Below are 20281 nucleotides of genomic sequence, written 5' to 3' on the forward strand. Positions count from 1 at the left end.
CTAGAAAAGGAGATAGAGCGTCTTTTATGAAAGGTGCCCTGTTTGTGTCTGTCGCTCTTCTGACACTCGCATTTCTGGATCAAAGGGCTCGTATAAGATAAATATATACAACAAATGTTGTTCTATTCACAAAACCACCGTGCCGTGGCACAGCCTCTCGCCGCGGAACGTGATGCTCTCTCGGCCACAGCAGGTTGGGCCGGTGTTCCTGACCTACTGTGGTACGGGTCGGTCCAGAGACCATCAGATTTTACCACGGGAGGACCTTGGGGAGGACACGGTGTTGCTCCAGATGAAGACCGGGCGGGACTGTCGGCTGAGAGCTTCCTGTTTCTGCTCTGAGCTGCTGGAGCAGCTGGAGCAGCAGCGCGGGTGAGAGCGGAGCAGCTGCTGCATCCACATGCAGAACTCGCTTTGCAGAAGCTGAGTTATGATAAAAACTTCCAGATCATGAGCTGTCATGAGTTTTTGATCGTCATCTATTTCAGTTCTGCTCGTCATAGAGTCCCCAAATTTACACATCAGGGGCCGTATTCACAAAGCCTTTTATCTTACCGCTAGGAGTGCTCCTAACTCGCACTAAAAGTTTTTACGTAGGAGTTTTTTCTTAAAAGCTATTCACAAAGCCGCTGAGACCTACTCTTACTAAGGATAAATCACTAAGAGCAAACTAAGAGTCACGCCCCTGGTGACGCCCCGTTGCTATGGATTACGTCAATTCTCGTGCACGAATTCGAGGTGCTCAACACGGTGATTGGTTGTTGAGTGCCGGCGGCGCCCCCCTCCCCTCCCCTCCCCTCCCTCCTCCTTCTCCTCCTCCTCGCCGCCGGCCGCTCCGCTCCACTTTTTTTTTTTTTTTTGCCGTCAGGTCCGACGGGGCTTTTTAGATTGCTTCGAGTCCAAACCACTGTCTCTGCTGCCAAGTTGTGCTCTGAACTTTCTGTCTTTCTCTCTGCCATCTGCATCTGCTACAGTTTTTGTCGCGTCTCACTTTCTGCAGTGTGACGCTGTGCAAATGCAATGAGGGTCAGTGCGTCCACTCGCAAAGCAGCCGCTGGTTTTTTTTCTTCCCACATTTTAATATTAATTTTCACATTCGTTGACAGCCCTATATGGTGATCATAATAATGATGAGAAAAGAAAATGCATTACCCACATTTGTGGCCTATAGCAGGATTTGAACCCAGACTAACAATAAGTTTAGTTTACTGGGGGAGCTGCCCTATCACATGAGCTATTACTACTAACTGATATATGTGTCTAGCTCACCCACCAACTTTTTAAAAATATTTTTGGCTCACATCAGCACGACTGCATCGCAGCAGTCGCAGTTACCTCGGTCCGACCGTTGTGACGCCGATATTGGACAGTTCGTCACCGTCACTACTCCCGTTTTATAGCGAAAATGTTGTAGATGACCCAAAAAAAAAAAAAAAAAACACCGACAAAAAGGCACATTGGGCATCAAAGGGCAAAGGGGCAGGTGCTCCAGCACCCCCCTCTGCAGCAATTCGCAGTCCTCCATACATTTGCCTGGCTGCAGCCATTTGCGATTCTTTGTGAATAGGTCTTACTGAGTTAGGAGTCCTCACAAGGACTTTTAAGCTCTCCCAGACTTAGGAGCTACTTTTAGGCATAAAATACTTTGTGAATTACTCTTATTTTAAAAAACTAGGAGTCCTAAATTTAAGACTGACACGCCCACTTTTTTTAGGAGTTGCTCCTAAATTCGGCCCTTAGGAGCTACTTTTAACCTTAAGATTCTTTGTGAATACGGCCCCAGGTGTGTTAAAGTGTCTATTTTCATAATTTTAAAAAAAGCAAAAAACGTAAAATCTCGTTTTTGGCACTCAACTCATGGGAACGAAAAATGAGAAATTACGTGGTTGGCACTCAACGAGTTAATAATACGGCAGGAAATATCAATAACAACGTAGGCTTACCTTTGAAAATGGCCCACAAACTATCAATAGACCCTCGTTTTCCTTCTCCCAGTATTATTCCTTTTCTCTTGGCGTTTCTAATGTCCTTTTGTTTTTCCTGCTTTCCTCCTGACATGCGCCCAGTTGCGTAACCTGATGATTGATGTCTTTCAATCACTTCCCTCCTCTTTTCTTTTTTTTCTTGGGTTAAAATGCCTCCAAACAGGCGATCTATGAGTACGTCCTAACTTAAGTAAAACACAGAGAGAGCACAACTAAAATGTGATATTATTCGCAGCTTATTTACAGATTTTAATAATGGAGGAGACAGCTGTCTGTCTGCTGCTCCAGCACCGCAGCACCGACAGGATCAGCACCTGTAGACGTCTGTCTGTCCGCATGTCTCGTCCTTTGCTTGTCCGTGGTCGTGGTGCTGAAATAACGCGGAGCACTTTGCTCTCATTACTTTTGTTGCCAATTTAAATTCTGAATATTGTTAAAGCCTGTAGTTTTTGATTGTGTTAAGATTCCTATTCATGTCTGAAAATTTTGCTTTTTGATGAAAACCAACTTCAGTCCTCAATTCTTTCTGCTAAGTCCTGGTTTCTTTCCCTGATAGAGATTTTAACACTGTGCGTACCTGGGATGCATGGATAGTGCGTTTACTGCGTCCTTTCAGGGTTTAAAGCATCAGCGACACATGGGCACATAGCTGGCAAATAATTTTATGTTTAAAAGGGTAGGGCCTCATATGAAATATTGAAACGGGCCCCCAGATGTCTAAGGCCGCCACTAGGTGTTGTACAGACTAGTCGACTAGTCGACTAATCGACTAGTCGACTTTACTGCTCCACAATAACGTTTTGAGCTTGACGTCGACTAGTCGCTGATCATGTGACAATACGAGAGAAGAGCGGCTTGAAACAACAGCTGAGTGCGCTGAATGAAAAAAAATACGAGCGCCGTCAAGCTGGATAGAACGAGCGCGTACCAGACAGGAAGTCGGGCACAGAAAAGGCGAGAGAATCCGGTCAATTTTCAAAATAAAATAAATGATGATTAAGTTTGTCCGTCTATAAATATTTGTCAGTTGCGTCTGCACACAAGACACACATCCATACATACAGCGCTAGAGACAGACCTGTGTGTGTGGAAAACCGAGCAGCTACAGATGGGTCGATGTTTGACCGGCGCGGAGAGAGCAGGAGAAGCTGCTGCCTGCGAGACGCCCATGAGGACGCGCGCTTCCGCGGGCAGTGTGTCGGGCTGCCGGCAATTAAAAAAAAAAAAAACTCCGCTCATATCGACAGCTTTACGTCGCGCACAACAACAACAACCAACAACAGCAACAACCAACCAGGAAAAACAAAAACTGTGAGTGAAACTGTGACTGAGCAGGACTGTGATGGTGACGAGGCCTGTGTGTCGTTTTCCTCCCTAATTGTTTAATGGACAGTAACTACAGTATTATCGGTAACACTTTACAATAAGGTACACAAAATTAGAGTAGTTAATGAGTAACTAATGAAGAACTAATGAGGAACTAATGAGTAGTTAGTGAGGAATTGAGCTACACAAAATTACAGTAGTTACTGAGGAACTAAGCTACACAAAATTACAGTAGTTACTGAGGAACTACTGATTAATTAACTGTTAGTTAATGGTCAGTTCTTCAGGAACCCCTGATCAAATTTCAGAGGAGTAGTTACTGAGGAACTAATGAGTAGTTAGTTAGGGAAATGAGATACACAAAATTAGAGTAGTTACTGAGGAACTAATGATTAACTAACTATTAGTTAATGGTCAGTTCTTCAGGAACCCCTGATCAAATTTCAGAGGAGTAGTTACTGAGGAACTAATGAGGAACTATTAATGATCAGTTCTTCATTAACTCATGATCAAATTTCATAGAAAGTTAATCACAACTTGATGATTAGTGAACTAGTTACTTCATCAGTACAGAATCATTACTCAATAACATGTCCAGTAGTTAACCTTTATGACCTAAAGTGACACATAATGAGTGGTTTTTCATTTCTTCATCTTCATCTTTACATTAGTAGTTCCTTAAAAAAATCACAGACAGCAGGATTCTTGAGAAGATTTTATTCATTAATTTCAGACCACATACACATCAATATGACCATCCATGTTGCCTTTGAAATAAATATGATAGTTTGTCACATGTTTGGTAGGCTAAATGAATGTATCATGGGGCTGTGTAGTACTGTATACTGATCACACCGTGGTTCACAGTAAAGTTGTTTGAGGTGCACAAAATTTAGAGTAGTTATTTACTATGAAACAAATTTGGAATGAATGAGGAACTCACTATTAGTTAATGGTGAGTTCTTCAGTAACTCCTAATCAAATTACTGAGGAACTAACTATTACTTAATCATTAGTTACCCTTTTTGTGTACCTTAAGGTAAAGTGAGACATCAAATTGAGTAGGTAATGAGTACTGAATCATTAGTTACCCTTTTTGTGTACCTTAAGGTAAAGTGAGACATCAAAATGACTAGGTAATGAGTACTGAATCATTACTGAATCATTAGTCACCCTTTTTGTGTACCTTAAGGTAAAGTGAGACATCAAAATGACTAGGTAATGAGTACTGAATCATTACTGAATCATTAGTCACCCTTTTTGTGTACCTTATAGTAAAGTGAGACATCAAAATGACTAGGTAATGTGTACTGAATAATTACTGAATCATTAGTTACTATTTTTGTGTAAGGTACACAAACATTACAGTAGTTACTGATGAACTAATGAGGAACCAAAATAATCATTTGCCTCCATGTGCACCAAAATGACATAGAATGTAAAACAACAACAACAACAACAAAAACCTTTGTAGCTTACTTGCTTAAAAAAAAAAAGTCTTTTGTCTTTTATTTTGGAAACAAGATCTTCAATTCCGGTGGCTCACCTGTGCAGCTTTACTGTGAGGAGCAGTGAATTCATTTGACGACGATGAGAGAAGTAATGGACAGAGCAAGGAAGAGCAGAAGCTCCCATCTTGACTATATCAGAGACGTTCTATATCTCGAGGATGAGGATGTGACCGTACAGTATAAGTACATTTTAATGGTATCTCTCTCTTTTTTTTTTAATATATACAAATTCGGTAAGATTGCTCCTCAAATTTACTGTAAGATAACTTTGTCCAAAGTGAATTTAGCCCTCTAAAACCGACCGTAGTTTGGTTAACCGAACGTTACATTGATGCTACGCTTGCGCATGTTTTACAAAACATTAAATAACTTATGAACCGTTTACGATAGAGACGAGCTGTGAACAGCATCTGAATCGGGGGGTTATCCGCTTTCCGAGGGTCCTTGAATGGTGCCTCTACGACAACACGTGACACTGGAAGAGAAGCTAAACCGAGCATAGCATTGATGCTGAGGTTGCACATTTTTGACAAAATATTAAATAACTTATGAACCGTATATGATAGAGACGAGTTGTGAACAGCATCTGAATCACTGGATTTTTCGAATGGTGCCTCTATGACAACAAGGGACGATATGCGTCATGTAACCACATGGTAAGGGAACAGAGCTAAACCGAGCTAGCATCAATGCAACACTTGAGCATACTTTCATAGAGGCACCATTCAAGGACCCTCGGAAAACAAAGAATCCCGCGATTCAGATGCAGTTAACAGGTTATTTAATGTTTTGTACAACGTGTACAAGTGTAGCATCGATGCTACATTCTGTTAACCGACCATAGCATCGATGCTATGCTAGGTTTTAGAAGGCTACATTCACTTTGGAGAAAGTTAGCATAGTAAAATTTGAGGAGTCATCTTACACATCTTCCAAAAAAAAAAAAAAAGACAGATACCATTAAAATATCACTGTACGGTCACACCCTCGTCCTCGAGATATCGTCGAAATGGGATTTTCCTTCTTTTGCTTTTCCCTGCATGGTCCATTGCTTCTCTTGTGGCATGGTCCATTGCTTCTCTTGTGTCAAGTGAATTCACTGCTCCTCACAGTAAAGGTGCACAGGAAATGATGATCTCGTTTCCAAAATAAAAGACAAATGACACTTTGTAAATGACCTTTAATATGATAAGAACATTACTTAATTTGTTGTTTTTATGTTTATTTATTTAGTTTCTGAACATTAGTCAAGGTCAGGGCTTTATTTCTTATATATTAAGCAGACGTTATATTCAGTGCTTTTATTTTGAAAGCGTCTCGCCGAGACCTCATAAACTTCCGGTGCTACGGATTTTACCGGCAGTGTGTCTGCAAGGCCAGAGTGTCTTCATTGCTAAAAGTGTGCCTAACTTACATGAAACGCCCTAGCACCTGGCTAATAAGGGACACAAGGTTTGTTTTTGTTACCTTTTCATGCTATATTTATGTCCGGCTCGAGTTTGGTCGCCGTTGATAGTCTCATGTATGGAACATGTTGTGGTTAGCGGTAGCTATTAGCATTGGCAGCTCGGCTTAGTTAGCTTAGTTTAGCTTAACTTCAATGTATTGAAGTGAGATGGAGCTAAGCTAACTCGTTGATTGTTTTATTAATGCAACAGGACGTATTTTGTCTGTTTGATGTGAGGTCTGGTAAGGTTAAAAACAGTTGATTGGATTAAAAACAAACGGTTAAAAACATTTATTTCATGGTAATACAGCACTCCATTTGGATATTGTCTTTTGATTAAAATAGATAAAAAGGGAGTCAACTTACATGATTGTTTATGTGATAAAAGCAGTTAAAAATAATTTCATTTATGTAAAAGGAAAGGTAACTGTATTTTCTTCTTCTCATAGCTCTTACGGTGTGTCTGCAACTGAATACGGTCCATGGAATGAAGGAATGTGAACCATCAGTTTCATCATTTGTGACCATCATTTAGCTGGGGACGCTACACACTTGTTATTTTTTATTAGGCTATTATTAAAACAAGAAAGCTACAAAGGTTTTTCTTTTCTTTTCTTTCTCTTTTTTTTTTTTTTTTTTTTTTTTTTTTTTTTTACATTCTATCATATTTTCTTGTGTGTGGACATTCAAAAAAATGTTATTTTGGTGTACCTGTGCAGGTAAAATCTTATTTTGGTGCCTGTGAAGACAAAAGTTATTTTGGTGCACATAGAGGCAAATGATTATTTTGGTTCTTCATTATTTCATCAGTAACTACTGTAATGTTTGTGTACCTTACACAAAAATAGTAACTAATGACTAGGTAATGATTCAGTACTTATACCTACTCATATTGATGTCTCACTTTACTATAAGGTACACAAAAAGAGTAACTAATGATTCAGTAATGATTCAGTACTCATTACCTACTCATTTTGATGTCTCACTTTACTATAAGGTACACAAAAAGGGTAACTAATGATTCAGTACTCATTACCTACTCAATTTGATGTCTCACTTTACTATAAGGTACACAAAAAGGGTAACTAATGATTCAGTACTCATTACCTACTCATTTTGATGTCTCACTTTACCTTAAGGTACACAAAAAGGGTAACTAATGATTCAGTAATGATTCAGTACTCATTACCTACTCATTTTGATGTCTCACTTTACCTTAAGGTACACAAAAAGGGTAACTAATGATTAAGTAATAGTTAGTTCCTCAGTAATTTGATTAGGAGTTACTGAAGAACTCACCATTAACTAATAGTGAGTTCCTCATTCATTCCAAATTTGTTTCATAGTAAATAACTACTCTAAATTTTGTGCACCTCAAACAACTTTACTGTGAACCACGGTGTGATCAGTATACAGTACTACACAGCCCCATGATACATTCATTTAGCCTACCAAACATGTGACAAACTATCATATTTATTTCAAAGACAACATGGATGGTCATATTGATGTGTATGTGGTCTGAAATTAATGAATAAAATCTTCTCAAGAATCCTGCTGTCTGTGATTTTTTTTAAGGAACTACTAATGTAAAGATGAAGATGAAGAAATGAAAAACCACTCATTATGTGTCACTTTAGGTCATAAAGGTTAACTACTGGACATGTTATTGAGTAATGATTCTGTACTGATGAAGTAACTAGTTCACTAATCATCAAGTTGTGATTAACTTTCTCTGAAATTTGATCATGAGTTAATGAAGAACTGATCATTAATAGTTCCTCATTAGTTCCTCATTAACTACTCCTCTGAAATTTGATCAGGGGTTCCTGAAGAACTGACCATTAACTAATAGTTAGTTAATCATTAGTTCCTCAGTAACTACTCTAATTTTGTGTATCTCATTTCCCTAACTAACTACTCATTAGTTCCTCAGTAACTACTCCTCTGAAATTTGATCAGGGGTTCCTGAAGAACTGACCATTAACTAACAGTTAATTAATCAGTAGTTCCTCAGTAACTACTGTAATTTTGTGTAGCTTAGTTCCTCAGTAACTACTGTAATTTTGTGTAGCTCAATTCCTCACTAACTACTCATTAGTTCCTCATTAGTTCTTCATTAGTTACTCATTAACTACTCTAATTTTGTGTACCTTATTGTAAAGTGTTACCGTATTATCTTTTGCACTTGTATAGGAGTGTGTTATAAAAAAACAAACTGATTTACAGCTTGTTGTTTATAAAGCTTCTGTTCTGTGGACTAATTTCTGTGCGTGAGCGTCTGTCAGATTGTTGCAAAGCTTTTCCCTCCTCCTGTGATTTATGATGGGAAAAATGTGAATGACATCATCAGCGACTAGTCGACGTCGACTCGACTTTCATAACATTAAAGTCGACTTTAAAAAATCTGAAGTCGTGCAACCCCTAGCCGCCACTGAGTGAGAGAGATGGCAGCTTGATTGGGCGTAGGCAGAACCAGACATGAAGGCATCTGATTGGTTTTTCCTTTTCGGAGCAAAAAGCATGGATTGGTCAGAGTTTTGTCAGTCCTGCAGCTGCCACAGAGGTCTGATTGTTTTTGTTCCTTTTTCTGAATAGATAATGTATTGACTACTCTCAGGATAGAAGGACCATTTCACCCAGTATAACAAAAAGTGTTTCTGAACATGATTACCAACCATAACTTTAAACCAGCAGCAGCTGAAATGTTTCCTCATCAACTCTTTAATAAAGTCTGATCAAAACATCTTGAGAGATTCAGAGCACAGCTGCCAACATCTGGTTTCATCATTGAGATCTCTTCTACTGAATATGACACAGTGAGTCATGATGAGACACTGAAGTCATGAGGAGAAACTCCTGATCCCAGTAGTTCATCACTGTGACTGATGGAAGCTGCACAGCTCATGTTTGAAACACTCAGAGATTTTGGCTTCAGTATAAACTAGGTTGGGACCAAGGGGGCAGTTGTCGGTCTGAGAAGTGAAGCTCACTTCCGTGTTCAAAAAACTGCAATCCCCTCGGCTGTCGCTGGGGGCTGGCTCCAGAAGGGAGCAACTCCAATTGAGCCCCATGTTAAAATAGCCGATTTTACAGCTTAAAAAAACATATTTACAGCCTGGTACATTTTATTTTTTTGGTCTCAACCGATAGTTTCTACCCCCGCACACACTCTGAGGGGGGTGAATTTTTTTAAAACTCTATCATTTTACTATTATTAGGTTTAAAGTTCTGGCCAATTAGGGCGCAGAACCGTTGAGTGACAGGTCCGGAGACCGCTGCTTCGAGGCCAGTGGGCGGGCCCTCGGCCGGCCAACCGCCGCATCTCTCCAAATATGGCAAGTAGAATCCAACATGGCGCAGCTCAAACCCCCGTAGTAGCGGCACAAAACAGACTCCCCCAAACCAATGGGTGACGTCACGGGTGCTACGTCCATTCTTTTTACAGTCTATGGTTGGGACGAGTCAGACTGAGACAGAGGACGTCAGTGGAGTGGGCGGAGCTTCACTGTGGCCTACACCACCTCTGGATATGGTCTGAGTGATCAGATCTGATGTTATTAATGCATCAATCACCTGAGACAGATGTTAATACCAGGTGTGAACAGGGCCATAGAAAATGTTACAGCTCCTCCTCCTCTATCAGACAGTGTGTGTGGCTGCAGCAGCCTCTCCATACCTGAGAGAGTCCAGTCTCCAGTCTGGATCCTCCAGTCCAGCAGACAGCAGCTTCACTCCTGAGGCTCCTGGATGATTGCAGCTCAGGTCCAGCTCTCTCAGATGGGAGGGGTTGGAGCTCAGAGCTGAGGCCAGAGAAGCACAGCCTTCCTCTGTGACCAGACATCCTGACAGACTGAACACACACAACAACACACAGGAAACCACTGTCAACACCTGGAGGTGTGTTCAAGTGTCATCAGATAAACAGCTTGATGGATCCTCACCTGAGAGTCTCCAGTCTACAGTGTGGACTCTCCAGTCCACCAGACAGCAGCTTCACTCCTGAGTCCTTCAGGTCGTTGTTACTCAGGTCCAGGTGTCTCAGACTAGAGGACTGGGAGCTGAGGACTGAGGACAGAGCTTCACAGCTTCTCTCTGAGAGGTTACAGCCGCTCAGTCTGAAGAGATGATCATGAGGAATTAAAGAAGAAAGGAATTTATTTTCTGTCCTGTTTAAAAGACAGAAGTGTTTTTGATGAATAAATCCAACTATCTCTACACTTACAGAGCTTTGTTAGAGGCTTTGACCACTGGCAGCAGCCTCAGAAGAGCCTCCTCTGAAGCAGCGTATTTCTTCAGATCAAACTCAACCCGATCTTCTCCTGATGACAGTAAGATGAAGACCAAAGCCGACCACTGAGCAGGAGACAGTTCATCTGTGGAGAGACGTCCTGATCTCAGGGACTGTTGGATCTCCTCCACTAGAGAACGATCGTTCAGTTCATTCAGACAGTGGAACAGGTTGATGCTTTTTTCTGCAGAGGGAGTCTCTTCAATCTTCTTCTTGATGTACTGGACTGTTTTCTGATTGGACCGTGAGTCACTTCCTGTCTGAGTCGTCAGACCTCGTAGGAGAGTCTGATTGGTCTTCAGTGAAAGACCCAGGAGGAAGCGGAGGAACAAGTCCAGGTGTCCATTTGGACTCTGTAAGGCCTCGTCCACAGCACTCTGGTAGAAAGGTGTAAATGTGTCTCTAAACCACCAAGATGTTGTTTGTTGTTGTTGTGATATCAGGTTGAGTCCAGAGTTGATGAAGGTCAGATGGACATGAAGAGCAGCCAGAAACTCCTGAACACTCAGATGGACGAAGCAGAACACCTTGTCCTGGTACAGGCCTCTCTCCTCTTTAAAGATCTGTGTGAACACTCCTGAGTACACTGAGGCTGCTCTGATATCGATGCCACACTCTGTCAGGTCTGATTCATAGAAGATCAGGTTTCCTTTCTGCAGCTGCTCAAAAGCCAGTTTTCCCAGAGACTCGATCATCTTCCTGCTCTCTGGACTCCAGTGTGGATCTGTCTCAGCTCCTCCATCATACTTGACCTTCTTCAGTTTTAGATAAACCACCAGGAAGTGGATGTACATCTCAGTCAGGGTCTTGGGCAGCTCCCCTCCCTCTCTGGTCTTCAACAGTTCCTCCAGAACTGTAGCAGTGATCCAGCAGAAGACTGGGATGTGGCACATGATGTGGAGGCTTCGTGATGTCTTGATGTGTGAGATGATCTTTCTGGCCTGCTCCTCATCTCTGAACCTCTTCCTGAAGTACTCCTCCTTCTGTGGGTCAGTGAACCCTCTGACCTCTGTCACCATGTCAACACACTCAGGAGGGATCTGATTGGCTGCTGCAGGTCGTGTGGTTATCCAGAGGCGAGCAGAGGGAAGCAGTTTCCCCCTGATGAGGTTGGTCAGCAGCACGTCCACTGAGGTGGACTCTGTCACATCAGTCAGGATCTCAGTGTTGTGGAAGTCCAGAAGAAGTCGACACTCGTCCAGACCGTCAAAGATGAAGACGACCTGGAACTGATCAAAGCTGCAGATTCCTGCTTCTTTGGTTTTAGAGAAGAAGTGATGAACAAGTTCCACCAAGCTGAACTTTTTCTCTTTCAGCACATTCAGCTCTCTGAAGGTGAAGGGAAATGTGAAGTGTATGTCCTGGTTGGTTTTGTCGTCAGCCCAGTCCAGAGTGAACTTCTGTGTTAAGACTGTTTTCCCGATGCCAGCCACTCCCTTTGTCATCACTGTTCTGATTGGTCGGTCTCCTTCAGGTGGGGCTTTAAAGATGTCTTCTTGTCTGATGGTTGTTTCTGGTCTGTCTGGTCTCCTGGACGCTGTTTCAATCTGTCTGACCTCATGTTCATCATTGACCCCTCCAGCCCCTCCCTCAGTGATGTAGAGCTCTGTGTAGATCTGGTTCAGAAGGGTTTGGTTTCCTGCTTTAGAGATCCCCTCAAACACACACTGGAACTTCTTCTTCAGGGCAGATTTGAGTTTACGTCGACAAACTGGAGCAAGATGTTCTGAATGAAAACACAAGAAATCAGGCCGATAAGAAAATATAACATGATAATTCCTCTAAATAACGACTATATGAACATGTTTCCCTCCATGTGTTGATGTCAGTGAACGTCTCATTTGTCCATCATGTTGAATCTTTACAGAAATCCTCTTACTGCTCTGCAGACGCTCAGCCAGCTCCTCCTGCTTCCTGCTCCTCAGGAGCTTCACTGTGATATTCACTAACGCCTCTCTGATGCTCCTCTGCTCTTTATCCTCACCGTCCACCACCTCCTCATCCTCCCTCTGACTCCCTGAGCATTCTGGGTAATCTGGACTCAGAAGCTTGTGGATCTTCTTCAGCTCGTTCTTCACAAAAGTGACCATGTTCTCCTCCAGCAGCTGGAACAGAAACTCTATGAGTGACAGCATCAAACTAAAACCTGACAGACTGACAATCCACTGGTGTCAAAGTGCAGCATGGAGATGATTGTGAACACAACAGATGTAACAGCAGCTGTTGGACATGTACCCACCATAAACATGGAGTCCAGGTGTGTTTGATGCTGCTGGGCAGACTGACCACTGGGAACCTCTGAGCTCTCCTGGTCCACTCTGTGGAGGAATCAGTGTCAAGTGAACATCAGTACAGAGAGATAATACAAGATGGACTTTATATGTCCCCTGAGGACGTTCACAACAGAGACACTTTGATTTCAGACCTGGTCCAACAACACGTCGTACAAACTGGTTCATTTCTACAATAACCTGAATCTCACTGTCAGTTACAGCTTACATCTGATCAGCTGATCCACATCCTCCTTTAAAGTCAATGACCGCCTCCTTTGACTGGTCGCTCTTTAAAGACAGACAGCTGGGTTCAGGAGAGTCTGGTCTCTGCTGCTGGATCCTGAAACAACAACACAACTGATGTTAAATAGTTTAGGTACATGGAACATGAATACAGAAAAGTACAGAATACAGAAAAAATGTATGCAACCTGGCTGAATATATGTCAGATTTCTACAGACCCTGGATGACGATAACAGAACAAGTTTCACGGCAGATAATGTGTAATTTAGAGTCTGCATTTTCTGTGCCCCGATTACTCCCACAATATGGATATAAGCAACTCTCAAATTGACCTAAACATCGTCTAAAGGACTCCTCATGAAACCAAAGTTACATGGGTGAGTAAACAACCTTATTTTATGCCAGAAATAAGGTCCAGGTTGTAAAAAAATTGTCCTTTAACATGTGGATGTTCAGGTAGAGACTCTTTACTGCAGTTTGTGTTATAACTCTGATTTTATGGAGAATCATTGAAATTTGACTCCACAGGAAGAACGTTCAACAGAGACTCAAAAGCTTTGAAATTTAATTTTGTCTTACATCTGATCAGCTGATCCACGTCCTCCTTTAAAGTCAATGGGCAAGTGCTTTGAGTTGTCGCTCTTTAAAGACAGACAGCTGGGTTCAGGAGAGTCTGGTCTCTGCTGCTGGATCCTGAAACAACAACACAACTGATAAATCTGCATGTTGGAGAAAAACTGATGAAAATCATCTTCAATCTTTTAATAAACACAACAACTGACTTTTAGAGAGAAAAGTCTGACAGTTTTAATTCTGACCTTTGACCTCTGGTCTGGCCCTGATGTCCCCCACACAGAGTGGTTTTAGAGGGAGGGGCTCCCTCCTCTCTGTCCTCACACTGATCCATGCTGCTGAGGTCACATCCACATCAGCTCACACACACTTTGTAGCTTCACCTGCAGAGGAAACACACATCATTCATGTGCACAGCAGCTCACATGTCCATCATGTCTCCAGCTGCTCCTCCACTGATTGGCTCTTCTTCTCTGCTTCATATCAGTGTCAGCTGAATGCAGTCACACAGCAGTGAGGAAGAGGAAGCTGCCATCAGCTGCTGTACTTCTACTATCAGTCCACTAGATGGCGTCATGAAGCTGCAGTGAAGTGAAGAGCAGCCCAGCAACATGATCCATGGACGACTGTTTCCATCCACTGACACACACAAGGACTGAGATCCACTGAGTTGATGTGACACAGTCTCTGTGTGGACAGCGTCCCTGTAGAAAACCACTGGATCAAACAAGCTACAGCTGATTGTTACACACACAACAACTGGGCCTGAACTCAGCTGCTGTACAAGCAGGAAGTAGCACAACAAGGAAATACTCAAGGAAAGTACAAGTACCTGACAACTGTACTGATGATAGGCAGTAACAGTACTGATCAATAGACTGTAGCAGCTGTTGAAGCAGGAGCCTCTGTGGTGTTCACTGTCTTTCTGAACATCATATTAAAAACCCTGTGAGCTGCTCAGCCCGCCACACTGAGTCCACATCAGTCCTGTAGTGTAAATCTAATGACAGACCACTCACCACAGACAAAGTCACAGCTGTTCTCCAGCGGCTGTCCGGACGAGCTCAGGCCGCGATCAGTGTCTCAGACAGCGGGAGAGCAGCGGCTCATCTCCGCCTCCTCCACAGGCTGATTCAGGCGGTAAAGCTGCCTCCAGCTGCACACAAATAACCACTCTCTTCACGTAACTGCCACAGGAGACAATAAACTGTGACACAACTGTTGCTGTTAAACTATGAACTGTGACTCACCTGTTGGATATGATATTGTAATCTTATCTGGATAAATGAATCTGCTCCGCTGCACTTTGCTCCATGAAATAAAATACCCAGTGTACAAAGAACGTTTATCACACACAATATTACAGAACAAAGTTACATGAGGGAAGTTCAATCAGGACAGACTATTAAGAATGGAATAGACGGGATGTGAAGCAGAAAGACAATTATTGTGAACAAATAATATTTTGGTGCTTAGGCCCCAGGGAGCAGATCATCTTAGAAGACAAATAAGAGGGAAGCGGGAGAGATGAAATAGACTCAGTGAGCATGCTTGGAGAGATAGTCTCCCTGACCGAACTTTTGCTAAGCTTCATTAAGCTACAGTAACAGAAAATGACATGTACCCAGGTGAACTAAACAATGTACGATGGGAATTATAAAGCAATAAACAATTAATGAGTAACAGGAAAGGCACCAGCTTCATCAACTGCTCCACCACCACAAGGCCAAAGTCCATCTGCTGATAAGATTCCTGATAACTTATAGTAGGTGTAATAAGTGCAGCTCAGGAACAGAGATGACTCGGATGTGATTGTTTTCCTGGTTTTATTCACTACAGAGGTGGTGAAAACACATGAAAATAATACACACAGTCTCCTGGTCTACCTCTATAACAATGCAGCACAGCACTGTTGCATTGGTCAATAGCAGGGCTGTGGTGGCTGCACTGTCCCAATCACTGCTGTTTGGCCTTGGAGAGAGCTTCACCTCAGCCCTGACTGGTTTCCCTTCGCCCCGTTTTTAGCAGATTTTAACATTTTGATGAGTAATTGTCGTAATTTGAACCTCTGTCTCTGCCTAAACCCTAAGCTGTATGTCAGACCCGAGTGCTTTCCTTTGTTAATATTCCTAAAAATTCTGTCACAATGAATGACCACGTGAGTTCGCAGGTGAGTGAACAGGTGAGTGAGAAGTTGTTGCAGACGTCACCTGAAGTATCTGAGAAACACACCACACACACAGTAATTTAATACAACCTTAATGTGACACTTGAGTCATGTGTCCGTGTTTGTTTGTTGTGTAATTGTGACAATAAACAGTTCACAGTGACAAACACCTGGGGGGTTCCTCCATCAAGCTCGCTTAGCTCAAAGTCTGGCTTCAACGGCCGAGTCTCGCTTATTTTAGTGAGAGTTCAGTTCCATCAACGTTCCCAGACTCGCTGCAGCGTGGACTAAAATGTTTAAAACTATTTGTTTTACCCACTGAGCTATAAGACACACCTAGAGTAAGGATTCATATGAGGCTGAAATAGAAGGAACTTTGTGCCACTTGTGCATTGATCCTGTCAGTCGTATTGTTCTAGACCTCCTCTGTGATGCAAGAGAGTTGGACATTTCTCTGATTTTTCTTTTGTATAGTAGTAGGTACCCCAAGATAGGGATACTGGGGGCGTGACTAACAAGCAGCTGTGTAACGTTACCCCATGCGTTACCCACGGCTATCATGACCTCACTCAGGGTGTCAGTAGCTACAGCTTTTACTATACAGAGTCATTTTAATAGTTTAATCATTGTTTTAACAGACAATCCATCTAGAGCAGTGTTTCCTTTTCTTCTTGTACAGTCCTTATATTCATCGTAAGTCTCCATAAATAACGTTTAATACATAATCTTTAATCTCTGTGCAACAAATGACAGAAACAAATGTAACAGTTTGGGTTTAACCATTTGTGCGTGACCAAACGTCGATAATAATAATAATAATAATCAATTATTTGATTTTCCTAAAGCTTTAACCTAAAATCTTCAGAGTTCAGAGTTAATTCTCTCTTAAACCAAACACCGATCATAACCTGATCAGACCTGAACTCATCAATAGCCCAATCACCAATCAATAGACGAACAGTGAAAGTGAATCAGAGTCAAACAGCATTGAGTTCAGACGTGAGGTCATCGATCAGTGACCTCATCATGAACAATAAACAGAAACTCTGAGGTTGAACCTTTGACCTTCAGTCAGACTGACGATCTGAAGTTTCTCTTAAAGACACAGTGAACGTTTCTTTGTGAGGTCATGCGACGTTGTGATGTCATCACTCCTCCAGGCTGCCGTCGCTGAGCAGGAAATGAGGTCTGACCAGCGACAGCATGGGGCCCCTCGGGGCCCCGGCCAGACAGTACGCCTCGTCCGGCCCGACGCCCCGAGACCGCAGCGTCCTCAGCGCGGCGCAGCAGCTCTCTCTGCCGCCGCGCGCCGTCACCATGACGAAGCTGAGCGGGCTGTCGACCATGCCGAACCTCCGCCGCATCTCACCGAGCCGAGCCGACAAACTCTGCAAAAGGAGAGAGACAGTGAACGCAACCTCCAGGTCAGAGCAGAGGACGACCAGACAAGGCCGTTTTATTTGTATCGCCCGTTTTTACAAACAGTTTGTCTCAAAGGGCTTCACATCCCATCATAACAACATCCTCTGCCCTTTGACCCTCACATCCACTGAGGAAAAACTCCATGGAAAACCCTTTTAAAGGACAATTCCAGGTGAATTCAACTCGGGGCTTTATTTTCCTAAGGTTTTGGTCTGAAAGAAGGAATGTGAAGATTTTCAGTTTAGTTGCTCCTGTTTTGTGGTAGTTGTGTCTGTCCCCGCATCGCCACGGCAGCAATGAATGGGAGTGGATGCAAGTTCCGCTGCTTAGGCTGTTTACATCCCTCAAAGCCGCAATTTTTTTCCACAGACAGCGTCAGATGGCTACTCAAACATGCACCGAGAAGTTTATTTACTTCAAGCAAGCCGACATGTTTGTAAAACTAGATCTAATTCAAAGTCTCCCGGAGTCTTGAGTTGATGCGCGCGGTGTGTTCAGGTGCAGTGGGAAAGCTACCGCTTGTGTCATAAACACAGGAATATCAACTCTTAACTTGCTTCAAGTGTACATTTTTTTTCCACAGACAGCATCAGGTGGCTACTCAAACATGCGCTGATAAGTTTTTTTTACTTGAAGCAAGTCAAGAGTTGATATTCCTGTGTTTATGACACAAACGGTAGCTTTCCCACTGCACCTGAACACACCGCGCACGACAACTTCGGGCTCGCGCATAGACTGTAAAAAGAATGGACGTAGCGTCCGTGACGTCACCCATTGGTTTTGGGGAGTCGTTTTTGTGACTCAAATATGGCGGCCTGAACAGCGCCATGTTGGATTGGCCGGCCGAGAACCCGCCCACTGGCCTCGAAGCAGCTGTCCACGGAGCTGCTCGGACCTGTCACTCAACGTTTCTGCGCCCTGATTGGCCAGAATTTTAACCTAATAACAGTAAAACTATAGAGTTAAAAAAAAATTCACCCCCCTCAGAGTGTGTGCGGGGGTAGAAACTATCGATTGAGACGAAAAAACGTTCTGACACCAGGCTTTTAACATGTTTACTGAGGATGTAAAGTCGGCGATTTTAACATGGGGGTCTATGGAGAATGCTCCCTTCTGACACCAGCCCCCAGAGGAATCCGAGGGGATTGCAGTTTTTTGAACGCGGCAGTGAGCTTCACTTCTCAGACCGACAACTGCCCCCTTGGGCTCGCGCGAGACTCCGGGAGACTTTGAATTAGATCGAGTTTTACAAACATGTCGGCTTGCTTGAAGTAAATAAACTTCTCGGTGCATGTGTCACAAAGCTAAGAAGAGACTCTTTTTGTGTGTGTATTATTCACTGGTGTGTTGTTTTGCACTTTTTTTTGTGTGATTTCACTTTGTTATGAGTTTCTCTTCACTGCTCAGAAGGACCTCCCCATCACACCTGCAGCGAGTTGCCAATTACTGTGCCACGCAGTGAATCAGGCAGCAGGCTGAAAAGCATTCAGGGCAGGACTGTGTGCGGGCTGGCTGTCTAGTGGAGCTGAGGAAACAGACACTGATCGACGGCAGAGAGCTTCGTCGATCGAGCTGATGGAAGGACTGTGAACGAGAGACAAATAGCGACGGCTCGTTGGAGGTAAAGATTGCCAGGGACACGCTGCCTCCCACGGAACCAGAGAAATACTGCAGCCACGCTGTGTGTCGGGACCAGGACCACGCCGCCTTCCTCACTGCACGTCCTCTGACCCCCTCCCCTTCCCCTCTCCCTTCCACTGCCCGAGCCCAATCATTGAGGTGAAGTAAACGTTTAAAGACTCTTTTAAAGACTTTATACTCCCTACCCCCCTTGCCACCAGCGTCCATTATTTTAGAAGTTTGAACAATTTTCCCTGTTAAAAATAAACTTCCTTCCTGTCTCTGTCTGTTCATCTGTGTGCCAGAGAAAAAGAAGTAAACCTGTGACACATGTTTGAGGAGCCATCTGACGCTGTCTGTGGAAAAAAATTACAGCTTTGAGGGATGTAAACAGCCTAAGCAGCGGAACTTGCATCCGCTCCCATTCATCGCTGCCGTGGCGATGCGGGGACAGACACAACTACCACAAAACAGGAGGAATTAAACTGAAAATCTTCACATTCCTTCTTTTAGACCTAAAATGATAGGAACATACACCCCCGAGTTGAATTCACCTGGAATTGTCCTTTAAAAAAGGGAAAAACTGGAGAAACCTCAGAGTGAGCAACAGAGGAGGGATCCCTCCCCCAGGACAGGCAGTAGATGTCGTATACAGACAAGTTTATACTGTATACAAACAGTTTATAACATGGAATATGGGAAAGGTTAACAAGAGCTGATGAAAGAGGCAGCTGGCGGCGGCGGCGAGTAGCTACCTGAGCGGCCCGTTGACACGCCGACGCCGGGCTGACGTCGGGCCGGACGACGGCGTCGCCACAGAATAAAACTCTGAGCTGCTCAGACGAACAGGAAGCCGTCTGCTGGTCCAACAGCGCCGAGAGGACGCCTGGACCGAGGACAAGGAGGATTCACCTTCTGACACCACACTCACCAATACACCGTCAATACATGATTAGAGCTGCAACAATTAATCAACTAATCGAACAATAATTGATTATTAAATTAATCATCAACTATTTTGATAATCGAATAATCGGATGGGTAGTTTTTCTAAAGGTATAGTTCAACATTTTGGCAAATTGGCCCATTGCCATAATCACTATAGTCGTTTGTTACCTTTAATTGTCGGTGCAAGCTATTTTTAGAACGGCGGAGCAGAGCCGTGAGCTGCTCAGAGCTACGCTACGGAGGCTCATGGGATTTCTTGGTTTCCCTCATCAAACTCATCAAATACACAATCCAACAACTCCAAAACGCTCTGGTGGACAAGTTGTGACCTGCACATTCACCACGCTATGAGATAATAACAGACGTTATGAAACAGAGTTGTTTTAGAGGTAAATGCAGAGACTGCTTGATGAAAAACTGTCCCTGAAGGCAACGTGCATCAGCGGTTTTGCATTTGCCTCGAAAACAACTCTGC

At 43.2% G+C, this 20281-nt stretch overlaps 3 protein-coding genes and 1 long non-coding RNA gene across 5 annotated transcripts in view; 1 reads left to right on the forward strand and 3 right to left on the reverse strand.

Moving 5' to 3' along the window:
• LOC146986438 (protein NLRC3-like) overlaps positions 1–12877 on the reverse strand; it is a 110470-nt gene extending 97593 nt beyond the window's left edge. The window contains exons 1-5 of the mRNA XM_085780212.1: positions 12800–12877; positions 12440–12665; positions 10495–12286; positions 10214–10387; positions 9949–10122 (exon numbers count right to left, since the gene is read on the reverse strand). Coding sequence (XP_085636338.1) covers positions 9949–10122; positions 10214–10387; positions 10495–12286; positions 12440–12665; positions 12800–12808 — 2375 coding nt within the window. The 5' untranslated portion in view covers positions 12809–12877. The remainder of the gene's footprint in view (positions 1–9948; positions 10123–10213; positions 10388–10494; positions 12287–12439; positions 12666–12799) is intronic.
• LOC146986424 (protein NLRC3-like) overlaps positions 1–20281 on the forward strand; it is a 478141-nt gene that overhangs the window by 350078 nt on the left and 107782 nt on the right. The gene's annotated exons all lie outside the window — the stretch shown is intronic.
• On the reverse strand, positions 12991–14805 carry LOC146986442 (uncharacterized). 2 transcript variants are annotated; one of them, XR_015036029.1, is made up of 3 exons: positions 14662–14805; positions 13895–14026; positions 12991–13173 (listed from the first exon to the last, which is right to left on the reverse strand). It is a non-coding gene; the product is annotated as an uncharacterized LOC146986442 (long non-coding RNA). The 2 variants fall into 2 exon arrangements; XR_015036028.1 differs by lacking the exon at positions 12991–13173 and adding an exon at positions 13655–13769.
• Positions 16965–20281, reverse strand: part of LOC146986443 (cytosolic 5'-nucleotidase 1A-like) — a 10121-nt gene continuing 6804 nt past the window's right edge. Inside the window, exons 5-6 of the mRNA XM_085780360.1 lie at positions 19614–19744; positions 16965–17204 (exon numbers count right to left, since the gene is read on the reverse strand). Coding sequence (XP_085636486.1) covers positions 16965–17204; positions 19614–19744 — 371 coding nt within the window. The remainder of the gene's footprint in view (positions 17205–19613; positions 19745–20281) is intronic.

Source organism: Trachurus japonicus, chromosome 6 (genome assembly GCF_045865225.1).
Source record: "Trachurus japonicus isolate A0001 chromosome 6, Traja_1.0".
Lineage (NCBI taxonomy): Eukaryota > Metazoa > Chordata > Actinopteri > Carangiformes > Carangidae > Trachurus > Trachurus japonicus.